This window comes from Camelus bactrianus, chromosome 2, assembly GCF_048773025.1.
Source record: "Camelus bactrianus isolate YW-2024 breed Bactrian camel chromosome 2, ASM4877302v1, whole genome shotgun sequence".
NCBI lineage: Eukaryota > Metazoa > Chordata > Mammalia > Artiodactyla > Camelidae > Camelus > Camelus bactrianus.
The window spans coordinates 124,564,492-124,577,578 of record NC_133540.1 but is presented as its reverse complement, the minus strand read 5'-3'; the positions used below and the strand labels follow the sequence as shown (position 1 = coordinate 124,577,578).

The 13,087-nt window shown below is 46.3% G+C and overlaps 1 protein-coding gene across 3 annotated transcripts in view; it reads right to left on the bottom strand.

Annotated features, from left to right (window-relative positions):
- Positions 1 to 13,087, bottom strand: part of FAM184B (family with sequence similarity 184 member B) — a 101,901-nt gene that overhangs the window by 37,858 nt on the left and 50,956 nt on the right. For all 3 annotated transcript variants that reach the window (XM_045508702.2, XM_045508700.2, XM_010973018.3), the window contains exons 2-5: positions 8,925 to 9,677; positions 8,030 to 8,165; positions 6,739 to 6,878; positions 6,003 to 6,209 (exon numbers count right to left, since the gene is read on the bottom strand). In XM_045508702.2, coding sequence (XP_045364658.1) covers positions 6,003 to 6,209; positions 6,739 to 6,878; positions 8,030 to 8,165; positions 8,925 to 9,677 — 1,236 coding nt within the window. The remainder of the gene's footprint in view (positions 1 to 6,002; positions 6,210 to 6,738; positions 6,879 to 8,029; positions 8,166 to 8,924; positions 9,678 to 13,087) is intronic.

Here is a 13,087-nt window from a genome sequence, read left to right as displayed (position 1 = left end):
ATTTAAAGAAGGAAAAAGGATGTGATTAGACTGTAAGGGTCACATGATGTGGACACAGCACATCAGTCAATCTGTGATCTCTTTTTGCAGGGCTGGTTGTTTTGCAAGGTTCATTTCCTAAAGACAATATATAAATCACCCTCTTGTTCAAAACAGGCTGAGATAACTTAAACAACCATCAGAAATAAGGGCTTTCCCTCAGCAAAAATTCCAATTTTTTTTTTTTACTTCATTATTTGGCTCCTCATTCACCAAAGCTTTTATTGAACAAAAGTTCTGTTTAACGTGCTTGCTGGTGCAGGGACTTGCTAACTCTGCCAAGGCATGTTCAGCGTAACAGCACGATTAGATCCCCTGCGAGGGAGATGCTTAGCACAAAGCAGTGGCTACTTCTAATTTCACGCAGCCCAGTTTCCTAGGGTCCCTATCATCCATCACAGCTTCAGCTGTTGCCTTGACAAATGGACCTAAAGGGAAAAAAAAATTCCCCACAGATGGAAATAAATGATTTCAGCCGTGATCTTTGGCATCGGTGAGCTACATTTTAGGTGCAGAATCATGTGGTTTGCTGTCAGGAAACACAGTTCTGGGTCACCTGGAGAACACAGATTAAAAGGAACCATGTCCACCTCTAGCTCATTCCAAAGTGACCTTGAGGATTTCAACAGGAAGCTTTCACATTCTCTTCCTAAATCAGGTGAAGAGAAAAAACAACTACAGAGACAAGAACATGAGGGAAAGAAGGAGACTGATGATTTCGCATACATACGTTGCTGCCTCCCCTACAGGGAATGGGGCTTCTGGGGCCAGTCATTCACAGGATTCACAGAGAACTTTCATAAGCTCTGTTCTCACCCTGCTCTGACAGTACCCAGGGAAAAGGGCTTTACTGCATCCACCTCACATGGAGCAAATCCAATGGTCGGTAAGAGGCAAAAGCAGGACTCCCATCCTTTTTCTGCTTTCTTATCTAGACTGTCCACAGTTACTGTCAATTTAAGAAAGAAAGGAGCCACTGTGATTGGGAACAACAAACGAGCAACCTCAGAAAATTACCAAGCAGAGACTTCAGCTGGCATTTTAAAGGAAAACATGTTAACTTTTTTTAAGAAGAAAAATGACTATTTGGTCATTTATAAAATTACTATTTATAGTAAAGTTCATGGTGCAAAGCCACACATTTCACTCAGGGTCAACCATTAGCAATCATACTAACACCCAAACTAACCAATACATGGGGCATTAGACCCCAGGAAGGGCCACGTTTCAGTAGCAGGGCTTAACTGGCATCATTTTTAATTTTTAATTCATTTTTTATTGAAGTATAGTTAAACTGGCATCTTAAAGTTTAAAAATAAGTCTGGGAAATGGTAAATTTTATGTTGTGTGTATTTAATCACAACAACAAAAAAAAAAGTCTGGAAAATCTGAAGCTGATAACAAGTAATTTAACTGCTTGCCAAAGCAAAATTCAGTACTCATTAAAGAACAGCAAAATCCAGACTTTCAAGAAGTTAATACTCTTCATGTCCAGAATTCAATCAAAAAATTACTAAATAAGCAAAGAAACAGGAAAAGGCAATTCATAACCAAGAGAAAAATCATTCAACAGAAAAAGACCCCAAAGTGACAGATAAGAATGTTGAGAGAAATTTTAAATATGCTCAAGAATTTAAAGAAAAACATGAACATAAAGAAGAGAAAAAGGGAAACCCCAAAGAAATTCCATTTTATTATTCAAGCTGAAAAATACAATATCTGAAATGCAAAAAAAGTACCAAATGGATTTTTAAAAAGATTGGATGAGACAGAAAAGGAGGTGAGTAAATTTGAAAATACAGCAATAGAAACTGTCCAAACCAGGTATCATGACCATAAAAACACTAGAATGTCTATATTTTTATCAAAGTAGACTTTAGGACAAGGAATATTTCATAGGAGAAGAAGACTTAAAATAAATGAACATAGCCTCTGTAACTTGTAGGACAACATCAGAAGGGGGAGGCGGAAGAGATAATGACCTTAAATTTTTAAAGCTGCATGAAAACTATACCACAGATCCAAGGTGTCCAATGAATACCAAGCAGAAAAACAAAGAAAATCACTCCATGGCATATTATAATCAACTTGTGGAAGCCAGCGATTAAAGAGGAAATCTTAAAAGCAGTCAGAAAACAAAAAGCTGCACTATGCACAAGGGAGAAAAGGTAAGAACAACTATCAATTTGTTGTTTGAAGAAAATACAAACCAAAAAAAAAAAAAAAAATTGTTGAACAGCATCTTTAAAGTGCAGAAAGAAAAATAAGTGTTAACCTAGAATTCTGTATCCGGCAAAATAATCTTCAAAAATCAAGGCAAAACAAAAGGCGTTTTCAGACATAAAAACTGAGAGAATTTGCCGTGAGCCGACCGACACTAAAAACTGAGAGAATTTGCCGTGAGCCGACCGACACTACAAGGAACATTAAAGGAAGTTCTTCAGGCCAAAAGAAAATGATACCAGATGGGTGCTTGACTCTACCAAAGGAACAAAGAGGGTAGAAACAGTAAGTGGGAAAACATAAAAGACTTCAGTTTTCTCATTTAAAATTTTTCTCTAAAAGATAATTGACTTTTAAGGAAATAGAAAATCAATGTACTATAGACTTTACAACATGTGTAAAGTAAAACATATGACAGTAATTGCACAAAAGTTGGGAAGGGGTCATTAAAATGTTGCTGTAAGGTTTCTACAGTGAAGTAATTATACATGTGTATACACATATATATGAAGTAATATTATTGGATGGCAGACAATGATAAAGACACACGTTATAAATCCTATAGCAACCAGTAGCACACCACCCCAAAAGAAGGACAGCTAAAAACTCATTAGAGGAGATAAAAAAGAAAATACCAAAAAAAAATTCAATTAATCAAAAATAATCAGAAAAAAGAGGCAAAAAGAAAGGCAACAGATGTGACAAATAGAAAAAACAGCAAGCAATATGGTAGACTTAATGATAATTACATTAAATGTAAATGGTCTAATTGACCCTCAAAAGTCAGATTCCCAAACTGAATAAAAGGGGAAGACAGCAATACTACACAGGCAATTTGAATAGAAAGACACAGGTAGGTTAAAAGCAAAAGGATGGATTAAACCAGACAGCAACACTAACCAAAAAAATGACAGAATGTCTGTATTTTTACTAAAGTAGACTTCAGGACAAGGAATATTTCATAAACGTCATGCTTGCCACCGAGAATCGGAAGTGATACAAATGAGAACCCTAAGCGAAACAGCAGTGTCTGGCACGGCTCAGTGGGCACTCAGTACACCCTTCCACGCTCTCCCGAGGAATCAATGTGGGAAAGTGCTAATCACAGGGTGTGTCCTCTGCTCTGCCAAGATTAAGTGGTAACATCATCTAATCCCTTGGACAGGGAGGCAGATAGGCCTTTTGGGTCACCTCCAGCTCATTTCCTGCAATGTCTTCCTCAGGTTAAGGTGGCATTCAGGATACACAAAGTACTTACACTCAAGGGCCCAAGAAACAGTGCGCTCTTAACTCTAGACTGGTATCTATTTTTAGTCCATAAACACTAGGTTTTGGGCTTCTTTAAGGTTTTCCCTTCCTCTAATCCACATGGCTTAATTTATATAATTTATATCCTCAGTTTGTAGAAATGACCATAAGTTTTAAAAAGAAAAAAAAAGGTGGAAACAATTTATTAATTTTCCCAAATGGATCCATGCCCATGATTAAAGCTGAAATGGAATTTCTACACTGAGAGTCAGGCTTGGCTGGCAGTTACCAGGGCAACGTGTAGCTCCGGGAGAGCTATGCTCCTCCCACTGACTGTGGCTCAGGATGGAAAGAGGGTTCAGCTGTGTGCGGACTGGATTTGTGCAAAAAAACCCAGTCACTGCTCCTGGGGAGGAAAACGTTTCCCACTCAGTGCAGGCGTGGGAAACCACAGGCTCTGAGTCAGGCTGGCAGGTGTTAATACCAGCTCTACCACTCACTGCCTGTGAGCAGATGCATAAAATCTCTGAGCCTCAGTTTTCTCATCTCTGAAATGGGACTGTGAACACTCATTTTGTAATACTGTTGGGAGGACTGAATGTGTTTATAATAATACAGTGCTTTATGAAGTAGAGCAGGCACTAAATAATATTATCACACATGATGTCATCCAGTGCACATGGTAACTAGTCACAGCCACCGTTTATCAAACTCCTCCTACATGGTGAGCACTGAACTAAAAGTTTATATATAAAACCATATTTAACTTACATAACTGAGACAGGAGGGAAGGGGCAGGGCACAGCTATTACAGGAATGACTCAGCAATTAGCACCAAGATGGTGGAAGTCAACTCCCAACAGACCTTGAGGCCTAAGACAGCGGGAGATTTGACTCCCAGTAGACCTTGAGCTTCATTATACACTCATTGCAATATATTAGCATGTCAAATGGCACTCCCACAGGCACCATGGCAGTTCTGAGGCTGTCATAAAAGGTCAAAAAGTGGGTGGTGGTTCAATTCCTGGGAAAGCCAGCCCCTTCCCCAACAGAGTTGGAGTAATCCTCCCACTTGTTCGCCTATGAAGCTACCAAGCCCATAAAAACTAGCAACCTCTGACACCTCACGGTCACTCTCCCTTCTGAGTGAGATGGACCACACCCTGTCTATGGAGTGTGTATCTACTTTTACTTTAAACTAAACACCCCCACACCTTGTGGCCTCTCTGGCCTTCTGAGACGGCCTATGCTCAGTCTATGGAGTGTGCATCTCTCTGAATAAATCTACCTTTACACAACTGTGGCTCACTCTTGATTTCTTTCCTGCACGAAGCCAAGGACCCTCACTTGGTGGGGCGTGTCCCAGGGACTCATCCGAGACCTGTGACATAGCCATCCTCTCACGCCCCCGTTTCCTGTATCATAACAAGCCCTCGAGTATTTATCTTTATTTTCAACATCAGGTTTCAGAGAGGTTAAGTGACCTGTCCGTGGTCACAAAGCCAGTGAAAGAGTCAGGACTTGGACCCAGGACTAGTCTGGGTCTTTCATGAGTTCATTTATTTTTCTACCATGTATTTATTAAGTACCTACTACTCTTCACCACCACACACTGCATTCCTCTGTGATAGATTATTATCTTTTTGTGTATATCTTTTTGAGTGAAAACTCAAAGCTGTTAATGTAAGTTCTTGAATTAGAAAGAGGCCTTCTTGTAATAATTAAAGCACCACCTATGCTCACAGTAATAGTGATTTATTTCACTCTTTTCCTAAAACATCCATATACCTGTGCTGTTTTCCTCAGCAAACAGGAGAGCTGAGGCTTTGCGTCTCTTCTCAGCAGAAAGCACCCCCTTTGGTGGGAAGTCGAACAGCACACAGAGGCTGAGAACCTCCTCTCCCACCGCCCGCCCGCTGATTAATTAATTACCTGCGGCTATGGTGTCTGTCCCGCCCCAGGCACTACCTTACGCTTTGTCTTTTCACACGGATCACCTGGCTTAATCCTCGCAGCTCCTCTGTGAAGTGCTAGTATCACCATCTGTTTCATAAGTGAGGAGGCTGGGGCCCGCGCAGCCTCCCTGTGAGGAGCCCAGGTTCCGGAACTTGCTGTGGTCACAAAGCTAGAGGGTGGCAGGGCTGGGGTTTGAATCCAGGCAGTCTGCCAGGCCTGAGGGTTTGCTTCATGTTATTTCCCTCTGTTTTTGCCGAGGAAAGGATTTGAATTCCCCTAAGTTAAGCGCTCATATGACACAATTCTACTCCAGGTTAATGACTCTAGGCCCTATTGTCTTGGGCTGAGGGTTGCCCCCTCTCCTCCAAGAGACCCTAAACTCTCTCTGGTCAAAGAACTAGCTGAGATCTGTACAGGGCAGGAGGTCGGTCAATGTATGAGGCAGGAAAGAAGAAACAAAAGAGGAAAGGTGGGAGGCAGAGGAAAGGCAAAACAAATGTCAGTCAACAAACAGCATCTCTGCAAGGAGATCTCACCTTCTGCAGCCTCTTCCTTTCAGCCTCCACTGACGAGCGGACTGATTTGATTTCCACCGTGTGGTTCTTCACCAAGTCCTCCAGTCTCTTCACCAGCTGGTCTTTGAGATGTTTCTTCTCCTCTTCTGTCTGATGTTTGATTTTACGAAGGTCTTCTTCGTACTGCTGCTTCATATATTCCGTCTCAATATCCACCTCCTTCTTGGTCTATAAAAAGACAGAGGGCTCGTAAAATCACCCGGGTGGGGCGAGGAGCCCGGAGTCACCATTTCTCTTTTGTGTAACTTCTACGATGTTGATACACTAATTTTAAAGCATGTATCACAAGGTATAATGAAGTTTATCAAACTACATGTTTGATATTTGTAAGAGACTTCACTTTATCCACCATTAGAGAAGGGCTTTTTGGAAGAGTGTATCTATTGTCATAGGATCAGATGCTCCAGGACCATACTGTGGTGGTTTATAAAGAATGCTTTGTTTTGACTGGGGAACATAAAGCAGGAATCCTAAACAAGTTTCCAGTTTCCCAGGAGCCGACGATAAGGAATTGGGAGAATTCTGCTACGTTTGTCTCCTAGTTTCAAATGACTACAGTTGGCAGGCTGTTGACGCATCCACCCCTGAAACTACGGGACCAGCTGCTTCCAAGTGGACCAGTCGTGGTTGTAGACTGGCCTCCTTCCAGCGGAGCCTCCTGTGGCTTCTCCACCCCCAGGGCTGCGTCAGACACTACCTGTGCATATGTGCCTCCTTTTGTGCACGGACACTCATTGGCAAAGTTCTGATCCTGCTGAGGATGAAGACTGCGGGCTTCCAAATCATTCTCCTTCCCTAGGGCTTCACTCTCTGAAACTTGCTCCGTTTTCATGTCATCTGCAAGCACAAGTTTCAACATCATCTGGAATGCCCTTGGCCTTGGCCTCCTGCCCCAGGCCTCTGCAGTCGGGTCATCATTCTGCTGTTCAGCTGTTTTGCCCACGACTCCCCTATGTAATCCCTGCTCCATGGCCTTCTGGCCTCAGGCATGGTCAAGGTGGTGATTGGCCCAAGTAGCATCTTCAGTTCAAACAGTTGCCTGCTTTCCCTTCTTAATCTAGTCATGGTCACATTTTTTTGATTGTGCTTTCCACAGGGTGTTCCTGGATATATGTACATTGAAAGAGTTTAAATTCAAAGGAATTCAAAGTACAAGACAAAAATAAATGCAACTAGAACTGCTCAGTTTCTCCCCATATTCCCTGAGTACTCATGCCCTACTTTTGAGACCACTGCTCTAGACTCTCCATAACCTCTGCTTCCAACTTGTCCTCCAGATCGTTCCAGCCAGAGGTGATTTATTCTTTCCCAGATACCTCGCTTCCCTGCGTCCTGGGCCGTACCCATGACACCAAAGTGTGCTGTGGGCTGTAACGTCACTGACCCACAAGCTCCCTGGAAGCAGAGCCCGTTTCGTGCTGTGGTATTATCTCCCGGTGTCAAACTGACCACCCTGTACTCTGTATTCAAGAACTTTCTGATGTGGGAGCTTAGTGGAAAGCACTCTGGAGTCACATAATCTTAGATACAAACACCAGCTCTGCCTCCAGACAGTTGGCTGGCCTTGAGTCAGCCACCTAACCTTTCTCAGCCTCATTTTTTTTTCACCTGTAACACAGGATACTGACAAAATTACTGGGAAGACACAATTACACGACCGTGTGAATGATGTTAGAGTATAAGGCGTTGTCTAAGTCTGGGGAGAAGCCAGGGCTGAGAAGCTCAGGCCCTTGGCGGACCAGATGGGGGCCATCTGAGGGCCAGAGATCCTTTTGCAATATGCCTTTTAGATACCTAGCCTGTGGCAGCTCTGGGTGTTGGCTCACCTGTGTCCTGCAGGCACTGGATTCGGCCACCAGGTGGGGCAGATCAAACAGCCCTGCCCTCCATTCTGATCCCTCAGCAGCCTCAAGGCTGCAAGCAGGGACACGTCAACCTGGTGGCCAACCTCTGATGTGTAAGGAGATTAGTCATTCAGGGCATCTCACCTGTTTTCTGTGCAACATGACACTCCTGCAGCATCAGCCTGTCTTTGGCAACAGCCAGCTTCTCCCCCAGTTTTTTGGCAGTGCTTTTCAACTCTGAATTCTCCTGTCGAGCCTCCTTGAGCTGCACATCCAGGTCCTAAACAGACAGAAAGAGCTTCATTTCTCTGATTACGGTTCTGTGGAGAGACATCCTATGCACACAGAATCTACATCAGATCTGAAAACTGGGTCAGTGCACAGTATATGCCCTTAGTCTCTGGAATTCAGTGTCTCAGGGTTCATCAAATCCCTACTCATCCTCTGATTGGCTGTGTGACCTTGGGCAAGTTATTTAACCTTTCTGTAGAGGATTAAATGAGATAAAGTATCTGGGGCAGAAAAAATGCTCAGGGGGTAGGAGGAATATTAGATGCTGCTACTTTTAGAGATGGGCTCTGTGAGTCTGCGGGGCTCACATAACTGACTTGTCAACGGTCTGGCTTTCCACAAAGTCCCAAGGATTTTAGGATGAGCAAGTTCTTAGGAGTGAGTGGGGCCTTTAGAATTCAGATGACCTGAGTTCAAAATCTTTTAGCCATGTGCCCGGCTGGGCCAGTCCTTAAGCATCTCAATTTCAGTTTTATCCTCTCATTTGTAAATTCTAAGTCTCACAGCTCTCTGAGGGCAGCGGTCAAGTCCAGCTAGGTGTCTCTTGCCCACAGCCCTGGCCTGGCACATAGTAGGTGTCCCACAGATACTTGCTGAGTGAATGTAGTTGAACTCAGTGGTGATAATAATGCTCACTCTAGCAGAAGTCAAGTGCTTTGCACAGTGAGTGCCGGACACACAGCAGGTGTTCAGTATTAGGGGCCATGCTCACCACCCCATTTGGAGGCCGGAAGAGGCCCTGCCTTACCTGAATCCTGTCCTTCAGCTTCTGGGCGTACTTCTTCAGGTCGCTGATCTTGCGGCCTCTGTGCTCCAGATCCCCTTCCAGCTTGCGGACCTGGGCCTGCAGGGCCGACTCCTGGACCTGGAAGTTCTTCCGGAGGTCAGTCTCCTTCTCCTGCCACTGCCACAGGGCCTCACTCACCGACTGCTGCATGGCCTGCCGGATGGCCTCGTTCTCCCGCTCGTAGGTGGCCTGCAGCTCCTCGGCCTTGCGGGCGTAGTCCTTGCTCAGCTGCTGGTTCTCCGCCCGGAGCCGCTCCACTTCCAGCAGGACCTCCCGCATCTCGGGGCCGCAGCCCGGCTCTGCCTTGGGGTCGGGGACCTCCTGGGAGAGCCGGCCCCACCGGGGCGCCTCGTGGCCGCTCAGGTGCCGGAGCTTCTTCTCGTAGTCGGCCTTGAGCTCCAGCATCTCCTTGGAGAGGCTGAGGACCCGCTCTGCATGCTCGGCCTCCACCCTCAGCTCCCTCTCTTTGGTCTCCAGCCTGCACGTGGCCGACTGGGCCAGCGCCTCCTGTGTCAGCCTCTTCTGCAGCTCCAGGGCGCTCTCCAGGGCCTGGATGCGCTGGAGCAGGGCCTCCTGCCCCGCGCGGCCCTGGTCCTGCAGGAGCCTGGCCTCGGTCTCGGCCACCGCGTCCCGCAGCTCCTCCTGGTGGGCTTCGCGCAGCGCCTCCATGCTGGCCTCAGCCTCATCCTGGCGGGTGTTCAGGGCATAGATCACCTGCAGGAAAATGCACAGAAGCCCTTTAGCGTGAGGAATGCGGGTGTGGGGGTGAGGGGCCATGTGACCAGAGATGTCTGTGACCGTGACGGTCACTCAGGCTGACCCCCACGAGCCGCACCTGAGAAGAGGATTTGTGTGGAAGTGATTTATCAGCACCTGTCCCCAGGAGAAACCTGTAAGGGTGCAGGGAAGTGAGACAGGGAAGTGATGGAAGCAAAGCGAGCGTGACACTGCCCGAAGGCCCACAGACGGCGTCTGCGGGAGTGCTGTGGGCACCAGCGAAGGGTTTAAACACCTGGGACACAAAAAGAACCCCTTGAAAACAAAACACAACAAAGCACTAGAAGACAGAACTCAGCAGTACATAAAAAGGATTATACACCCTGACCAAGTGGGATTTATGCCAGGAATGCAAAGTTGACTTAGTATCTGAAGATCAGTTAATGTCATGCAGCACATGAACAGCAAAAGCCACACGACTGTCTCAATAGACACAGGAAAACACTTGACAAAATCCAATACATCTTCCTGACAGATACACGCACCAAACTAGAAACAGAAGGGACCCTCCTCCTCCTGATAAAGCCCATCTGTGAAAACCCCACTGCTCACGTTGCACTCCACGGTGAAAGACGGACCGTTCTCCGAAACTTCAGGAACAAGACAGGACCACGTGGTGGCTGTGTGGACAGGAGAAGACAGGTGGGCAGGAGGATGGCAGGGGGCTGAGGCATTGAGAATGACTCCCAGGTTCCTGGCCTGAGCAACTGGCAGATGTTTACTGAGTGAGAAAGACTGCACAGAGCAGGAGTGGGCAAGAAAAGCAAGAATTCTGTTTTAGACCAAGCAAATCTGATATGCCTCTAGACGGCCCCAAGGCAAACAGGGAAATGTCTGTTGTTCAGAGGAAGGAATCTGAGCTGGAGATGAAGGGCGCGCAGAATCAGGGTAGCTTCGTTGTTGGCCTGAGATTCCACAGCACATCTGCCCGACCATGGAAACGACCCCATGGAGAACGTGGAGGGGGAGCCCCAGGAATGTGAACAGAGAGTGAAAGCCAGAGTCCCCAAGAAGGTAGCACACGTTGGTTGGTTTTGCGAGCATGTCCTCATGGGAGGAGGAGGAAAGGGTTGGGTGGAACCGGTGAGTGGGACTTTGGAGAACGATGGGGCTGTCACCTTGGAGAGGTGACAAGTGGCTTCTCCCTTCTCAGCGAGGCAGGAGGTGATGTCAGGAACTGACAGTGGGCTGAACTGGAGTACAGAGAAGGTGTGAACTCGCTTTTAGGGAGGGGAAAGTGGACTGTCCAGCTTGGGGGGCAGCGCTGAAAGCCATCTTTATGAAATCAGCTCCCTGCTTTGCTCTGTCTGAGATATTCCTCAGCCACATTTGGCTGAGGGAGTCCAGGGAAGGCGAGGAAGGATGGTGGGTCATCATGGGCCAGGGTGGGATTTGGTGAGTATGACACAGGGAGAGATGGACGAGGCAGCTGAGGGGTTTTCAGGAGTCGATACGCTGGTAGGAGGGGACAGAGGCAGGTTTTTGGCGATGACAAGGTCAAAGGTGTGGTGAAAGGAGGGTGTGGCTGAGGCGGAGTGGAGGACAAGATCTCTGGAGGCAAGAAAGTCAAAAGACTCAGAAATCAAGGGGCCAGGTGGGCTCTGACGTGGGTGTTGCCCTCACTGGGAGTATTAGATGACCAGGATGACTAGGAGTCAGTGCTGAGCACTCCACTGGCTCCCCTGGGCATTTAAGAGAAGAAACATTCTTCTTAGAAGTCCCCACCACACAGTTCCATATGTACTGATCTTTAACCTTCGTGGGGTGCTGGTTTTTCCTTGTTCATGAGGCTTGTCTAGTGAACTAAACTGTAATTTCATCATCAGTTTCCTACTGCTTATTAAGACTTCACCCATGGTTTTCAAACTGTATCCCTGATAGCCCTGAGTCCCTTGGTAAGACTGAGGGCCATTGCAGGGAGCCTGGTGGGGAAACAGCAGGTGTCTCTTTGACCAGAGAAGACCTGTTCTTACACTGGGGCTTCCCTAATACAGTTTAGAAAAATGTAAAAGGTTTCCATTGCTTTAAAAAAAGTTGAAAATCAGGTGGATTAGGTGATTATAAAATAGAAGGTCATACAGAAGCATTATATGAGAGGAAGTTTTGGGTAACTGGTATGTGTGTGTGTGTGTGTGTGTATGTGTGTGTGATTACAGAATAACTGTTGAGAAAGGCAACTAGAGGTGACACATATAATAACAATGGTTTACCTAGAGCCTGCAGAGCTTGGAGGAAGAGTAACTGTATATCCAGGATGCAGCCTAAGAACTTATTTTTCACTGTCTACGTGTGCCCGAGCTATTGGTCTATTGTCTGTCTCCCTCACTGGAATGGAGGCTCCAAGAGAGAGAGCAGCTTGGTCTTTGTACCTCATGGCTCATCTCCAGGGCCTGGCTCAAGGTGGACGCTCTAAAGATTTCTTAAACGGATGACTGAGTGAAGGAATCAAGAGCTCTGTCTGGAAGCACGTAGTTGTAGACGGATGTGAGATGAGCCTGCCATCTTGTGAAGCCTTGAGAGAACAGTGCTCCTTTGAAAATCAGGAATCCAACACTCTCTGATGTCAAAGACAAGGGGAGGAAGTCCCTTCACCCTCCCAGAAGACTCCACAATGAAACGAAGCCACTGAGCCCACAGCTCTTCCGTCTCACCACCTGTGCGCAGGATTCTAGTCGTTTTTCTGGCTTCCAGTGTCATGTATCCAAGAGTACCTCAGAGTATCTGGGGTAAGTGAATGCTGAACGTGCTAACCCCCTGGTTGTCATTTGTGTTAAAAATAAACACCAATTTTATAGGATTTACTATATGCCTAGCACAGGGCTAGGTGCTGTACACACACTCATAATCTCAGAGAAAACTCATGGCAACCCTGCAAAATTGGCACTTTTCTCCCCATTCTAAGTATGAAAAACTGAGGTTCAGAGAAGTTAAGCAACTTCTGCAAAGTCACAAGAGATAAGAAGACAGGACTAACTGAAGCGCGTGCTCTCAGCACAGCACCGCACAGCGCCTCGCTGTCCCACTCGAGCACCTACTCATTCACGCGTTTACTGAGTATCTCAGATGTGCCAGGTTCTATGCTGGGCACTAGGGGACATGCTGGCCCAGGAGACAACTGAAGTTGCAACCACAAAAATATTAGAATTCCGTGGGAGAGTCAGACGAGAACATGGTAAGTTTCAGGGTGCAAAGTGCCATGAGAGGCATCCATTACTAGGAAAGCACAGAGGAACGGTCTAATAGAAAAGAAGACTTCCCAGAAAAAGTGAGCCTTGCCTCCTCATCCTTGGGGGTGACCAGTTCCCTTTTACGTGTCAACCTCTGTGTCGGCAAGAACAACATGACTT